The following is a 16574-nucleotide window of genomic DNA, read 5'->3' on the forward strand; positions in this document are numbered from 1 at the left end:
AGCCTGACATTCAAAATGTGATTTAACCATATAGTGAGAATAGGATGTAGATATATCGACTTGGCTGTAGCATTTACAATCCAGCTAGCCACAGGACTAGCGGTTGCGCATGCTGGCCTGGTCCAGACATCGCACTCTGGATCCAAACTACCGGAATTTGAACACCCCTATTTGTCTGCCTGGCTCTATATAAGGTTTAGTGGTCTGTTAAAGAACAGTTTCTCCTCATATCCAAACAAGGAAACTGGCGTGAATGCACTCTGCAAACCAGAATCAATGTGCTGTACGCAACTGTGGTTTATAGGAAATGCAACCAACAGCTTGCTGGTTCAGCTGTCATTGCAACTGGTAGTTTAACTAGAAAATCTTACAAGAGCCAGGCGCGGGAAGTGCTCAAGCTTGTCCCCAACCTAACTACAGTATTTACATGAACCGAAGAGTAACTTCTTTGATGTTAGAAACCAGTCTTAAATTCAGGAGTCATCTTCTATTTGGGTAAATACAGTACCCATTGTCTCACATCAGACCTTTCCTCACTCACACATTCTTGGCCTAGTATTATGTCAGCATTATGCAGTGGCAGCTGATGGTCCTTTGTGCTGCTGAGAGAGACATTCTTCACCTCTCCTATCTCATCCACAACGGAACTTGCCCTAGTTGATACAGGAGCCTCTAGGAGATAGTCCTATAGTAATGCAGGCATCTCTCAGTGATTGTTCCTGTTTGGTGATGGGCGGGGAGGGGGGGGCAGCCCCCCAAGGAAGTAGCAACACAACAACCCTCTCAGTCAAGTATCACTGTCACCTCTCCCATTCCCCCAAATATTCCCCAACAGTGCATGAGCCAGCTGAGATGGTTGGTACAAGTTGAGAACGAAGGCTCACTGATTTTTTGACAAGGCCTACACCCCTAGAGATGGTAAACAGGGGAAAGCATGGCAATACTTTCAGTCTCAGGCTTTTCTTGTCCTGACCATTGGGCCTGCAGCGGCCAAATTTTGAATTACATTTTTGACACACAATAACTGCTATAAAATTGTATTGGTATCAGACGAATGGAAAAGAAAGTTGGCAGAAATGTCCTCCAGAGATTATCCATGGAGAGAGTACAACTGATTGTTACCCTACCCCATTGCTCTGTGCAAAAGTGACTACAATTTTACCCTAAACATTTGGGGATAGGGATAAAGAAGGGGTGTTAACACAGAGAAAGCTGTAAGTGCAACAATGTGTGCAACAATGCTATCACCTTTTTTCCATCTCTGGGGGAAAGCACTATGAGCATTCACACCCTGAGATGGTACCAGTGCCCAAAATTTGTGGGCTTGGCTCATGAACCTACAAGGTGACCAAAGAGGAAGGAGCCCAAAGAGGGCTGTTTGTCGAGGGCCCCGGGAAATCCGGAACTGACCCTGATAAGTCCTAAGCCTTGCTGTGAGCACAGAAGGTTGTACATAGCCTAAATGGGCTCTGCAGATTGTAGCCTGTGTGCCTGTTTCAGCCAAGAGTATTTAGGTACGCGCATAGTCAGAAGGCAGGGCTTCAGATATTGAGGGGGTGGACTACTTCCCACTCACGGCAGAATCCAGCAGCAGCAGAGCATTTTCTTCAAGGAAAAATGGGATGGGATGCTCCAGTCTTTAGTGTAGCCAAGTCTGTTTAATAGTAACTAATCAATCAGCGTTTACCTTCTTAGAGGATAGATCTAACAGAAGGCATCATTCCCTTTGAAACAGGTAATCTGCACACTTTGGCACATTATTCTGTAGTATTAATCTATTTCAATACAATGTTTTAAAAATATCTAGTAGCATTAACCAATATGTTAAGCTATGCATTCCTAATACGAAAATTGGCGATACTATATCACTGTTAGATGCCTAACGTGTTTAAAAAACCCCAGTGTACAGGCTTATTTTAAGAACTGGTGCAGTGTTCTGCAAAGTATATTGAGAAAAGAACTGTGTGCAGAATAAAGTGTAGGGAAATGAAAGTGTGTCCAAATAAAAAGGCAAGCCCTATTAAATAACTAGTGGACCTGAGCACAGCGTTATTCAAAGGAGTATGTTCTACAAGATTAGCCCATGTTTGCACCAAACACATTCCATTCAAAAAACTTACATCAAAATTGATTTAATTTAAACAGAAAGTAAACAAAACTGCATATTCAAGATAGTTTAATATGTATTTTCTGAATTAGAAATATCATTTTCTTAAGTGATGAAAATTACTAGTGTCATGACTGATTTCTCCCCAACCACTGAATTACATTATTTACACATATAATACAGATCTGATTGTAGTTGAAAACATTATTAAAATAAGTTGTTTAATAGATACAAAGGATCTCTTCTCCATAACATTGCTTTTACAGGGCGTCCAAGCACCCATTTCAAAGTAATTCTCTATTAGCATTAAGCTATTTAAGTGCAAACAATATTTCTTTTTTCAAGGAAAAAACCCTATGATTGCAGCATCCATCTTCCTGAATTACATTTGTTAAGCCAGAAAGTTATGACTTTCATTTCCCATGAGAGCATTCCAGGCTAACCACCTCTGGTTTAAAAAAAAAAAAAAAATCAGTGCAAAAAGCCCAACAACTGTGAAGTTCTAATTTATATAACCATTAAACTTATTTGGATTTAAGAAACATTTTATTTTACACTATAAGGAAAAGAGCTTTACTATTTTAAATTGCAACACCAAAAGAAGCATTTTTAAGCAAAATTCTTCTTTGGGCAAGCAGCCTAAAAATATTAGCTGTAAAAAGAACTCATATATATATATATATATATATATATATATATATATATATATATATATATATATATATATATAGTAGAACACTATGTGATTCACATAACTCCCAAGTTTACACTCTGCCTTTAAGAATTTGTGATGCTCTCTGGCTGGCTGAACAGCAGCTCCTGGTTCCAATGCCATTACTTCTTGTTCTGTGTTCAAAGATTTGCTAGCAGGAGTGTGATGGCTATACTACAGTTCCACTTGGAGAATTGGCCTGGTTTTGGGATGGCAATAAACCCTGCAAACAAAGCAATTTACATTAATCCAGCAAAAGAACCCAACATTTAGCTTTCTAAACAGTTACGTTTGCAGACTTTCAGTGCACAGTGAACTTGCATACTCTGAGTTACAACTGGAAGATGAACTTGTTAAATAATCTTAGGTGAATGATTTAATTCTTTACCTGGTAGCTTAGTTGAAGACAACACTCAAGATCTAGCATGTGGTTAGAATTCCGCTTTTGGCTGTTCTAATAAAACAGGGGTCTTGGGGAACTTTAGGGATGAGCAGATTTTAGTGAGGCATACGCTTTTTTGGATTACAACCCCGTTTCATCGGCTGCATTGTTACCCTAGCACATCTGACAAAGTTTGCTCTAGTTTATGAAAGTTTATGCTGAAATACAAATGCTAGTCAAAGGAATTGCAGAATTCTTGATTATTTTTACATGGCTTAGAGAAAAACAGGAGTATGCTCCAAGGTTAGGTCTTAACTTGCATCTTACAAACTCCTTAAATTTTTCTAAAACTAGGATATTAAAGCACTAGGAAAAAGGGAGCTACAGGTCATCTTTGCATCAGGCATCCTTGATTGTGAGGAGGTCAAGGCAACATATCCCATGCCACTCTTCCTCCCAAAGTACTGATGCTCTTGCAGGCACACAGTTTGCACCCATAAAGAGCAGAAGTTAATCATGAGTAATCATACCAGGCAAAGATGCTCATTCTGATTAGATCTGCCTGCCTGATGCTTCAGACAGAAGGTGAGGGTTTCTCTAAGCCACTTGATCTATTCCAGTGACAAAGACCAATACTGCAACCCATTGGGCATTTTCCTTGAGTGCAGAACTGGGGGTTGGAAAAGACTTCTCCCTGCCATTTCAAATGACACAACCGAGCCCTTCTGATTTGAAGATCTACCTGACTAACCAACCCAATGTCATCTGTTTTGACTCTGTGTAACAGTAGCACCTTAAGTGGGATAAAGGGGAAATGCTTGACCAACAAGCAGGTTGCCAGTTCGAATCCCCACTGGTACTATATTGGGCAGCAGTGATAAAGGAAGATGCTGAAAGGCGGCATCTCAGACTGTGTGAGAGGAAGCAATGGTAAGCCCCTCCTGTATTCTACCAAAGACAACCACTGGGCTCTGTGGGCGCCAGGAATTGAAATAGACTTGACGGCACACTTTACCTTTAACAGCAGTTCAGGGAAGCCAGTCCCTTACTGGGGCATGCACTTGCTGGCAAACAAACCATGGAGAGGAACACTAGCAAGAGACTCCACCCAAGATCTGATGTGTAATTCCCCCACAGTCCAGCATTTCCAGTAAGTGGCTGACATTCAGACTAACATGCATGCTGTAACGTATTCCACATGCACAAGGGGGCAGCAATTTTTGCCAATTCCTCTTTCCCTCTGCAGCCCTCGGGGACATTTTCGTGAGACACAGTGGCTGCAGAAGGAAGGATATAAGAAAAAAAAAGTCACCCTTCCCCTGTTGTGCATGTGGAAAGTTTTTTGATGCTTGTAACATTAGTCTGGATGTCAGCTAGTATTTTTAAACTGCAAGCTTTGATAAACCCATTAAGACTTCATCTTTATCAAGTCATATGTTCAATAAGTAAGCTGGTCTGTCATCGATTTATAGCTTAATGAGCATTTATAGGAATAATTTCTCAATCAGAAGCAAAGTTATTATCTAGGCTGGCAAGTCAGGCTTTAGAGGAAATAAACAGAGGTTTGGGTTTGCCTTTCCCCATGCTTTCATACATTACTAAAAAGCATGCCTAACCCTTAAATGGTATTGTTGCACTTTAAGTGTAGATAGGGCAAACTCATCTTCCATCATACACTGATTTGTAGACCTTTTTCTTACCTCAGTATGGTATGACTCAAGGTCAATCAAGCTCAAGACCCCAGAGCAATTGTAACAGAATTAATAATTCCATCTACAGGAGTTCTTATTGGCTCTGCCCCAAACATTCAATACACTCTACACTTCTGAAAACAGAAGTCATCCTCAGACTGAATGTCACCAGACTCTATGTTCTTTGTTTAAAATTCTGTGCCATTTTTTTTTAAAGCAAAGATTGCATTCCTTGTTACAGGTACAGAAAATATTGCTAGTCCCAGGTATGGTACACTAAGATTTATTCCACACCATGCTCACCAGCATAAAACTCTCAGTCCTGGAGACATGAAAAACTGCTGGATTCAAATGGCAATAGGAGTTGTGAGAAAGCACCCACTCTGAATAAGCTAAAACATTAGCAATAATTAGAACATACAAACAGCCCTGCTGGATCAGGCCCAAGGCCTATCTAGTCCAACATCCTGTTTTACACAGCGGCCCACCAGATGTCTCTGAGAAGCCCACAGGTAGTAGTTAATAAATGTGACATAAAAATTTGACATATGCTATGCGTACCTCCTGCAGGAGTGAGACTTCCCCAGATTTTGATCTTGGGCAGAATAGATGCTAAAATGAACAGCCCAACACAGCAAGAGTTTAGATTGTTCTGTAGTTAGATCCATCTGGTCTCCTTCCCCCACAACACTTCTCTCCATCTCAGCACTACAATACAGCCTCTGAAGAAGGGAATTCTACTTTTAGTTCTGATGGGCTGGGCTGCCATTACAATTCTGCACCAAGCAAAACTGAATTCAGTGGTCTATATAAATAATGTAGATGTGCATATACTTGCTGAACTTGCTTGATGCTCTGCTTCTGTGTCAGTCATAGGGAAGCTTCAAAGCACTGAAACTCTATTCTCTGACCAATCTTAATTTAAACTGCAAATATGGCATCCAAAAGAGTCTAGGCCATGCTTCTATCTGAGAAGCTATGAAAATATCCAGCTTACAGAATGCTGTAATCCTTACCATGTACTATGTTCTATACATTTTCTCTGTACTTGTGTAAACACGCATGCTTACTTTAAGTTAAGTCAGTTTGTCTGCTTTAGCACTCCCTTTTCTGACTGGCTGTGCCTCTCCAAGGTCTTCTCCATCCCTGCTACCCGAAATCTTTCAGCTGGAGATGCTTCTCACAGATTACCCCTTTTTGCAGAAGGGACCTTCTGCAAAAAAACATGGGCTCTAGCCACCAAGATATGAACAAGAATGGTGGTGGGGGGGAGGGGTTATTTCACAAACAATGCACAATACAGCTTGAGGGAGTCCCCCTCAAGGAAAAAAGTAAGATCCCATTACACTTGCAGGATCATGGGTGCACTTCAGGTAGCTCTTCAGAGTTCTGCTTTTTAGTTGGGACCCCATTTAATTCCCATAAGCCTTCCTTCTAAATGTGTTTTTGGAAGCAAGAGTGAAGTCATACTGACCAGGGTGTGCAACTTGATTTGAGGTTGAATCAATGTGGGACAAATTGGGGCAATTAACATATTTGACCTCAAACTGAATCACCCTCAAAACAGAGGGCCCATTTCAGGGTTATTTAAGTGCCATTTTGAGGCCTATTTTGCTGGGGAAACGTTTCTCAAAATGGCACTCAAATCATCCAAATCAATTTAGCTGATTCGTCAAGACAGCTGGCCAAGCTGACCTCAAATTGAATTGCAGAAATTGATTTGTGCACACCCTTGATACTGACCATGTGCAGTCTGCCTTCACCCAGTTTTTTAAAAACAGATATAAAAAGCTTGGCAGTTTGCCCAGTGGAATACACAAACACTCAATGAGTAACCATCCTGAAGTGTCAAGCTCTAATTGTGCAAGCTACACACATATATAAGATTCAATCTAACCGTGCTGAAACTGGTAACTAATTCAAGTATGGACTGTGATTAGGTGGATCCTGGCAAAAGTTTGCTTTCAGGAAGGCAAGTACAACAGTCTATGAAACAAACCACTAAGGAATTGCAAAAAACCTGGCCTTTTGTTTGACTTTATCAATTCTCAATGCACAGCTCAACATAAAACACTGTTGCAATTTAAGTATGAACATGAAGGTGGGGGAGAACACCTGCACAAACATCTGTTCTGCCTTAATAGGCATGCTACTATCAACTTAAAGAAAATCAGAACTGGGATCACTTTTTGGCAAACACCATCGTTGCTTCCAACAGCAACGCTGAGGAAGCAGATAAGTGAATGACTATGGAGAAAAGCTTCTGTGATTTTAGCTCTTCTCTGACATGTACTCTAAATATACCCTGCTCACTAAGTCAATCTGCACAAAAAAGATTTTCATCCAGGAGTCACCCCCCAGATCTGTATGTACAAGTTTGCAAGCATGAGCACAGATTAGGTGGAAGGTTCAAAATCAAATATAACACTTTAACCTTTTGCAGCTTTCTGAGTTGAAGCCATTGTGGTGCTTCACTGGATCTTTCCCCCTGCTTCTGCTATGAAGTCCAAATCAGAACACTGAAATCTTATCCACATTATGCTCCTTAGCAGTCAAAATGCAAGTCACACATTTCTTCCTGACACTCATACCTGCTAAGGTTGACCTTCTGCACTGTTCTCTTCCCATCAGTATTGAATATATTTCCTCTTGCACATAATCAGTAGCAGTTCTTGAGCCTACCCTATGAAGGCTGGCATTCTTAACTAACAAAAGCAAAGGAGTGCAGTTAATATTCACTGGGTATGCTCAAGACTCCTGAATCAGAAGCAGGCTTCACTTCAGGTAGACAGTAGCTTAAGTCTAGGATGATCCAGTCACAAGCCATATCTATCCCTTCACACACACACTGCTGCATATTCAAAGGGATTCAGCAGTTCCACTTCCAGATCATGCCTTAGACATTACTTTGCCAACTATGATCAAGGTTAATTATTCCTTTTCAAATACAATGAAAAAAACATGGAAGCACTGTTCAGATGTATAGTCCTTGGATAAGCAAACTAAAGCTTAAATTGAAAAAGCTGCAAAATTCTAGGCAAAGCATAATGCCAGTTACTGGTTCCCTTCTCTAGCAGCAACCAATATAGCAAGATAAAATTCTCTCTCTTGGTGGTTCCAACCAAGGAAAGAAGCAATTCTATACAAGACTTGCTAATATATTTTTTTTTTACAGAAGATTGGGAATCTTTAAAATGCAAGTCATCTGGAAGGAACACGATACAAAGTTACCCCCAATACCCTGAATCTGCTCACATTTCCATTTTCAATACATAATCTGTCGATGTGAACCTAAAAAGTACATTAATAGTGGTTGGCTCACTAGCTATAACTGTATACCACCTAGAGATTTTTATATTAGGCAGTATATAAATTCAACAAACAATCAAACAACAACAGATTACACATATTCAATGTGTAAACCATATATTGCATGTGTTACTCCTACAAGAGAATAATCCTACATTAACTAGACTTATGTATAACACAAGTCATAACAAGCCCCCTTATATGGCCATGGTGTGTGTGTGTGTGTGTGTGTGTGTGTGTGTGTGTGTGTGTGTGTGTAGTAGGATACCCCACTAAATAATGGCCAAGACTTGATTTAGCAAATGTCTGTCAACTCAAAAGCACAATCACAAAATTTAGTGATGTGTTGACAAATGTAAGAACTTTGCAAGCTCTCCAAGTTGCCCAGTGGACCAGGGATGACCCAGTTAGCAATCAAACAGGTCAGAACAGATAATTGTTACTTGCCATTTCTGGGGAATTCTGACAAATTAAAAGCCAGGCTAGAAATGAAAGTGATCTGACTGGAAAGACTTCAAGAACATCTAAAGTCAGCTGTCACATTTCAGAAGGTACCTCGCATTTTCTTCTTCATGTTGTGTTTCCAGAGAGATTCCTTGCTCAGAAACTCACCCCATTGGACCACTTTACTAAGCAGGGAGATTTGTTAATAAAACAAAGGAATAGGGTCACAAGACAAGAACTGCAAAGAAAGACTTCGGAAACTAAGGTCAGGAGGTGCGTTTTAAAGCTTAACTTGGAGAGCAGTGGTCTGGGAAAGACATCTCTCCACTACTTCAAAAGTTTCAACTCTTGCTTTAGGGAAACATGTAACACTGTCTAGTTCAATCAGCACAAACAGTAACAATTGACAGTATTGGCAGTCTACCTGATTAACTGGCTAGACATACATTGGGTTGTCATTCATTTAGTTTAGAGCTAGCTTTGGATCATCTGTATGTGCCATTGATCAAATTCAGTTAGCAACCCTGATGCGCTTCACTAAATGGTGTTAATGAAACAATCTGGCCAATGAAAAAGCTCCTGTAGAATCCAAAAAGCATCAATTCTTCATTCCAATAGCTCTTTAATGGATTTACAATATGATCTTAATTTTACTATTGGCTGTTATTTAATCTGGAAACACCAATTTATCAAACCCCCCACTGCACATTATTTCAATTAAATCAACATGGTACCTATAACAGTTCCAATGGACATGAATTATGTGACAGGTCAATATTAGGAGGTAAAAACTAAGCAAACATTTGAAATAGATCTTAAATTCAAAACTTTGAACACAAATTTAGGGTTATTTATAAATCGGCAAATACAAAAGCACAGTTTCACAGTGGCGATTTGTTCAGGAAGGTGCCTACTGCATAGGAGATAAGTCCCAATTTGTAGCAAATCAACATTTCAAACTTCAGGCATGAGAAGCACTACTGAGTTATCTACATTTTACAGTTCAGTCACACTTTTTTTTATTTAACGTCAGTATACAGAGGACAACCCCAGTAAATTATTCTGTAATGTCAAGTATTTAGTAGGGTTCTTCAGCTGAAACAGTGACATAAAATGCTAAAAAATAAGCAGTATGAAACAAACATGGATTTTTTTAAAATTATAAATATACCAACAATACTTATTAAAGCTTCATTATTATTGCAACAGTCAATTTAGTTTAACAATTTGTCATGTTAGAAAGGCTCTTATGAAATTTATTCAAGTTGTCAAGAAAGTAGATGGTTTATAAAGAATACATATGAATTTTACTGCTGATTTTTCACTATATCATTACAATTTTGTACAGTATCACCTAACGTGTGAATCTTAACATATTCATGTATACAGATTCCATAGATTCAGGAAAAAAAATCTTTCTTTAAACTTTACACAAGTTATGTGACAGTAAGTTAGCTGGTTTTCTCTCTTAACACAAGCAGGCCAGCAGGTATTCTGAATGCAAATTTAGTAACTTGAACGTGATAGGAGGGAGGCAGACACAGTCTTTTCAAGTACATAACTGAGTTCCAAAAGATCAAGCATTTAAAACAAAGTATTTCTGAAAAGTCTTTAGTAACAATCATTCCCTCCTGATCCGGACACCCACATTATAAGGCAATTACACTCTCCTGGCTTCACAGAAGTAATTGGCCCATTCTTTGAATGGGCACCTTCTTAAACTGGTTTATTTCATCCTGATAATGGACAATGTATGGCAATATTTCAAGGAATCACCAAACACTTGTTTGCAGAGCTTATATTTCAAGGTGTTTTACATTTTACCAAGACAACCTCAAAATTAAAACACTGATCCATCTCTTTCAAAACCATCCCTGAATTCAAAATTATGTCCAACAACATAGGATTGTTCCCAACAACATAGTAGTTCCCAACAGCAGCACTTTGTGCAACAAATAAACTTTTTCCAACAAGGAGAATTTAGCACAAAATGTCTGGTAAATACTTTAACAAAAACAGAGCTCACTTAAACATGATGCTGTACTACAGTTGCCATTTATTGGAAAACTTAAAGATGTCCTATAATTTAAATCTAGATTTTTCTGTACAATATAGTTCAAATAAATATTCTGAATTTCATGTGCATTTTGTTGTACAAAGTGGTAACATTTACTCTGCCAGGGTATATGCTGCCATTTCACTCAGCTATTCCTCTGAAATTGTCCACTTTTACCATGAGCTTTTGAGATAAGTGGCAAATTTCCCTGAAATTACAAGTAGTAATATAGATGATCTGGGTAGGGTCTGTCATTTAAGGCAACACCTTTGACAGAAGTCTAGATGTGAACATAGCATTGCAAAGAAATGCAAGCATCTTCCTGCTGTCTCTACCGAACATAATTGAAAGGCAATGGCCAAGAGATGTTCTATGTATTTTGTCTTTTCCCAGTAGTTCAATGCATATATTTTCACAAAGTTATTACTGAGAGAAATAGGCAATTTCCCCCTAAATTAGCATAGTTTGAATATTTTGCTGTAATGAGACAGGGGCTCATCCTACAGTACTGGAACACAGTACTTTACATTTGAACACGTGTTTAAAATCATACTTGGAAAGAGAGAAAAAATGATAGTGAGGAAATGCAAGACATGGCAAGAATGCTAAGCAGGAAGTCCTAAGGCTTGTAGTGTAAGTCTTCTTACTGTCTTGACAGTGCATCTTTCTGCCCTATGGGATCCCAATGCTGAAACTATGTTTGGGAATTGCAGCCAAGACAAATAAGAGGCCAGACCAAAGCTGCTTATTTTCTAAGGAATGAGTGTCCATTCTAATCCTGTTCTGTAGGAACAGACCGCTTGCTAACCTGGCTGCACCAGACCGATCGAACACAAAAGAGATGGGAAAGGGGAAAAGATATGGCTAGCTGAATAGCAGTGAGGTTTCAGGCTACAGAACTGGTGGTGTCTTCTGGCCCAGTCTTTCCTAAAGCTGGAAGTTTGGGGCCCTTCTACCCAACTGAGATATTCTGGCAAAGGGTGGGTCACACTTTTAGCAGAGGAAAATGGCAACGGAAGCAGTCTGCTAAGAATCTCAGGGACAAATGGCAACCAAGGTAGGAAGCAGCTTTAAGAACTTTCAAGGGAATGCAACTTAATTACAGGACTAAACTAAGGCAAGACACAAGTATGAAGTCTATAACCCCAGGAGGAAAAAATATGTTACCATGAGTGTTTTTGAAGTCTTGTTAAATAGGTATAAAGTTTAATAAGTGCTCTCCTATAAAACAAAAAAGATGCTCATTAACAACTTTCTGGCACAAATACCTCCCCGGCCAGAGCCCTGTAAACATATCACCAAACTTGCTAGTTTAGGCCAGCTGAGTGAGCCCACTGACTGCTAAGAAGGAAAAAGTAGTAATTTTAAACCCATTCTAAGTAAACACATCCTAAACAATATGGCATTTACATCAGTGTGCGATATTAGTTTTCAGAGATCTAGTGAATAGCATCAGCATGAAACTTACCTTTTAGTAAAGATTTCCGCATTGGCCAAACATAAATCCTAGCTTTTGATACTGCATACTCTATCTCTGAAATATTTGAAATGTGTTCCAAATCAAACAGTCACTAAATGCAAGTTGTGTTTAATTGGTACAGTTCATAGCTCCTTTACAGAGCCTTAGCAGAAACTGAAGTGGCTAACAGGCCAGTATTAAGTTCCTTTGGAATTTCTAATGATTAAGCAGGGTGGCAATATTCTCTGTCATGGATAGCCTACCTCATCAATCCATATCTGTAAAGTTAAACATTTCCATGATTTTAGAACACAGGAACAAATGCAGTTTTATCATTTATCAGAATTTGCTCTCCCCCACCGCCAACAATACCACCTGTTTCCAGATTTAGCTGATCCAAACTGAGATGTACAAGAGATAGCACATATTAGCACATCTGTCAGGATTTCACTTAAGTGTTGAAATCTCATTTTACCTTTTAGAGAAATTGTGAAGCTGCACACTCCACTTGTAGAGTGAGCCTTAATTTTTATTGGAAGAAATGCCGATCTCTTCTTGCATATGTTTTCTGTAATCTGTGCACTCCAGGAGTTCCCAATGATAACTTTCAAGTACCTTATGGTTGACATTCGAGGAGATATCAAAAGACTGCTTAACACCAAGTCTCCAAAAAGACAACCATCAGCCAAAGGGGTTCCATTACTAGTCCATTCATTGGCTAGAATCCACAGAAACCTGTGTGCATGCACAAAGCACTTCCATAAGTGTATTGGACTTTTTGCTTTGAACCGCAGCCTTTGTTTGGTGCTGCATCAAAAGGGTTCCTAAGCTAACATGGGTGACCTTTTGGCAGGGCAAGTGCAAAATGATCCAGTGCACCCACAGTAGCCACCTCAGGATTTTTTGTATCCTGGCCATACACTACAAGTTACTATGCATCTTTAAAGATCAACCAAACTGTATCAGTATAAAGGTGCTAAAAATTAAATAGCTAATTTCAGCATGAAAGAAAACATTACTAGTGCCACATTGAAGCCTGTGGATTTAATGGAAAATGCATAAGTTAAAAATACTTTTTACATAAAAGTACTTTAAAAGTGACAAGGAAAAAAATGAGTGCGATACATTCTACTAGGGGGTTTCTCTCTTTTTTTTTAACATGACCTTTACACAGTTATGCTTGAAGGAGATTGATACTAAAAGTCAGAATACTACAGTGCATATTTAATACCAGTTTATTTAAATTTTAAATGGAGACACTACAAATTGTCCTTGAGATAATCACTGAAGGAGAATTAAAAACTCTCAGTACTATGACTAGCCTTTTGTTTGGGGGGGTGGGGATTGAGAACACATCCTGCGTCATGGATTTCTGCCAGGCAAGTGTTCCAAATTCAATTGTCTAAAATGCATGTTATATTACACCAGGCAACAGCTTACCCTAGCTGCAACCATATTATAGTCCTGAATGCCCTTACAGTTTTACCCTCATGAACTGATTTTTAGATTTGTCTCAATCATGTTATACAAAAATAGCTTTGAAAATATAGGAAAACTATCACTGACACTTTGGATACACAACACATCTCTGGCTGGAAGGCAACTGTATTTTAAAAGAACTTTACCCGAGCTAGACACTTCAAATTGTTCAGAAATATGGCATGCAGTATCCAAAAGTATGGCTCTGAGGAAATAATTTTTTACATTAAGCATAAAGAAATTTTATAATCAACATTCAGTTATGTTTGGAGAAAAACGACCTATTCAAGTTCTACTTCTTTGATGCAGCATTAAGGATTAAAACTTACCACTTTACCAGGCCTTGCCCATGTGCAAATAAATCCCTCCTGACAAGCAGTGACTATACAGTCTTCAAGAAAAATTAACACAGTCAGTCTTTCATGTGCTATCTTTTTACAGATAAGAGGCTCTAACAAAGGAACATCTTCCATTCTGGGACAGAGCGGCGTTCCCAAAGTTTTTGCTGGGTCCGTTTTGGTTTTAGTAACTAGGTTCAGTTTGTCACTGCTCTTACTAGATATATGTCCCATACTATGGTTTCTCTTGTGATCTTTTTCATGATGTCTTTCCTTCCGGTCATGTAGTGATAAGGTTGCAAACTTACTAACACCAGAGGCAATGGCACCATCCATGACACTGCTTTTACTGCCAGAGTTGGAGACTGCAGAATGTGGAAGGCTATTTGACCGTGGAAGAGGAGGGGGTACAGAGTTTCCAGGTGTCGTGATGCTGTTTCCATTACTTCCTGGGTTAGCTCCACCACTTCCTGCAGGTGGGCTTGTGGCATTCATGACATTTGTGTGTGTCCTTGCTCTTGAGAGGGGTTGATGTGGGAAGAGGATATCTTCCGTTAGGTCCCATAAACATAGCTGCGTATCCTGGCCTACTGAACCAAACCTGTATGTTACACTTACTGGGCGACTGTCTGTAGAGTTCCTTTTTGATAACCTAGACTGTGTGCTATTTGCTCTATCTCTTCCAAAATGAAGAAGGTCTTGGAAATCCTCATCACTGCCACTAAATTCCATTGGATCGCTTTCTTCTACACTAGTGGTATATGGATCAAAGGCCACAACACTGACCCATGATTTGTGTCCATGGCCTCTAGCTATCACTCGACAGTCCACAAAAGACCAGACAGTCACCAAGTCATCTTCTCCACCTGTTACAATGTATTTTCCATCTGGGCTCCAACAAGCACACAGCAGTCCTCCAAAGTAGCTTTTCATTGTACCATGCAACTCCACCGAATCAAAGTTAAATACACGAAGAAAGCCATCTTGGCTAACGCATGCCAAGAATTTCCCATCTGGGGAAAACGCAAATTCATTCAGAGCACCCTCACCTACGGTCCATTTAAGCAGAGGGTTTCGTGTAGATTTACTCTTGCACGTGTGGACTGCAAAATTCTCTCCTTGTTTAAGTAGCTGATAGTGTGGGGCTGTGGTACCACAATTGTGTTCCACATTATACAAGTACATATTGCCACTTGAATGAGCTACTAGGAAGAGACTTTCTGAACCGGGCACCCATTTTACACAGGTTACTCTGGTCTTGTCTATTAGTCTCTGAAAAACAAAGGAAAACAGGTATACATCAGAGCCATCTCAGCATTGCAGTTTTCAATTAGTGTGTGTACTAATTTGCTTCCTGTAAGTATTTTAAGATATACAATTCTACTTGTGAACAAAGTTTATGTCCCTTGCTCCAAACAAATATGTAGCAAGTTATAAGAGGTCTCCCTTAAATAATTTAAGCTAAATAAATAAATAAACAGAACTAGGCACAGGAAGCTTTACATTCTGTGATGAAAGGCTACTCACCTATAGGCCTGCCAGAGATGTAAAGTGAGAACAAGAAACTTTAAGACACTTACTGAATTCATCCTTGAAAAAACAAACCTAGCTTTAGGGATCCACCAGAAAGTGTGCAATCTGGGTAATAATGGGATCATCTAGTATTATAGCTCTATTGTACTAAAGTGAAAATAGGAAGAAAACAAAAATTATTCAGACAGAAGTAATTGTGATCACAAAGTAAGCAGGACTTAAAATTATTCTGAGATACTGATCCCAGGATAGGGAAGAGATCCAATCTCTGGATAAGTCAGGGGCCTGAGCCACAGAAAAAATATTGTATTCCTAGAATCGAAGTCCAAACATTCAAGGTAATTATCCGCAAATGATAGAGATTTTCCTGTTGCTGATTCTACCTTCAATTACTTCTACTTGGTTCTTGTGAAGAACCAATGTCATTTGGCTTATGGATTCATTGTTTGGGGGCAGTAATTGCATATCAACTGGATTTTATAATTATTCTACCATACCAAGCCATCCAAACATGGCAATTAAAAAAAGGGAAAAAACAGATGGCAATACCTGCTACTTGTGACCAGCTATAAAGCTACATGTCCTTCCCTCTCTGGAATAGTATCAGATGGCTTCAACTAGGATGCAGTGGTGTTTCACTAGTACTGACTGCTCTTGATACAAAGGCTACACTAAGGTATGAAATGTGAACCCCATTCCCAGAAATATGTCCTTCCATCTTATTTGATACAAGATATAGAGCAGCATGACCAATTGTGCAAAGCATACAACTTCATTGAGTTGCTATAGCCAACATAAATGCTTTGTTTGTAAGAAGAGGGGAATGGGCAACAGTTTGGTCAAGAGCCACGCTCCTGAAGCAAGAAACAGAATATAAGCATATATATATATTAGGGCAGGATATAGGAATCCTAGACAGTAAAGAGTCACAGATACAAATGGGAACTAAGGAGGTAGGAAGCGAAACTGTAAGGCAAAAGAACTGCACACTAAGGAGCAGGACTGTAGACACAATATAGGGGAAACCCTACAAAAATCAAAGCAACACAGAACCATGGTTACAC

The 16574-nt window shown here is 39.2% G+C and overlaps 1 protein-coding gene across 6 annotated transcripts in view; it reads right to left on the reverse strand.

The window, feature by feature from the left end:
- Positions 1-2820: 2820 nt before the first annotated feature.
- Positions 2821-16574, reverse strand: part of WDR20 (WD repeat domain 20) — a 68520-nt gene continuing 54766 nt past the window's right edge. For 4 of the 6 annotated variants that reach the window (XM_053301253.1, XM_053301278.1, XM_053301267.1 and 1 more), the window contains 2 exons: positions 13969-15249; positions 2821-3042 (listed from right to left, as the gene is read on the reverse strand). In XM_053301253.1, the coding sequence (XP_053157228.1) occupies positions 2989-3042; positions 13969-15249 (1335 nt within the window). In that variant the 3' untranslated portion in view covers positions 2821-2988. Of the gene's footprint in view, positions 3043-7483; positions 7598-13968; positions 15250-16574 lie in introns of those variants that run through there. The other 2 variants (XR_008317400.1, XR_008317403.1) reach the window with 2 other exon arrangements.

This window comes from Hemicordylus capensis, chromosome 1 (genome assembly GCF_027244095.1).
Source record: "Hemicordylus capensis ecotype Gifberg chromosome 1, rHemCap1.1.pri, whole genome shotgun sequence".
NCBI classification, from domain to species: Eukaryota; Metazoa; Chordata; class Lepidosauria; order Squamata; family Cordylidae; genus Hemicordylus; species Hemicordylus capensis.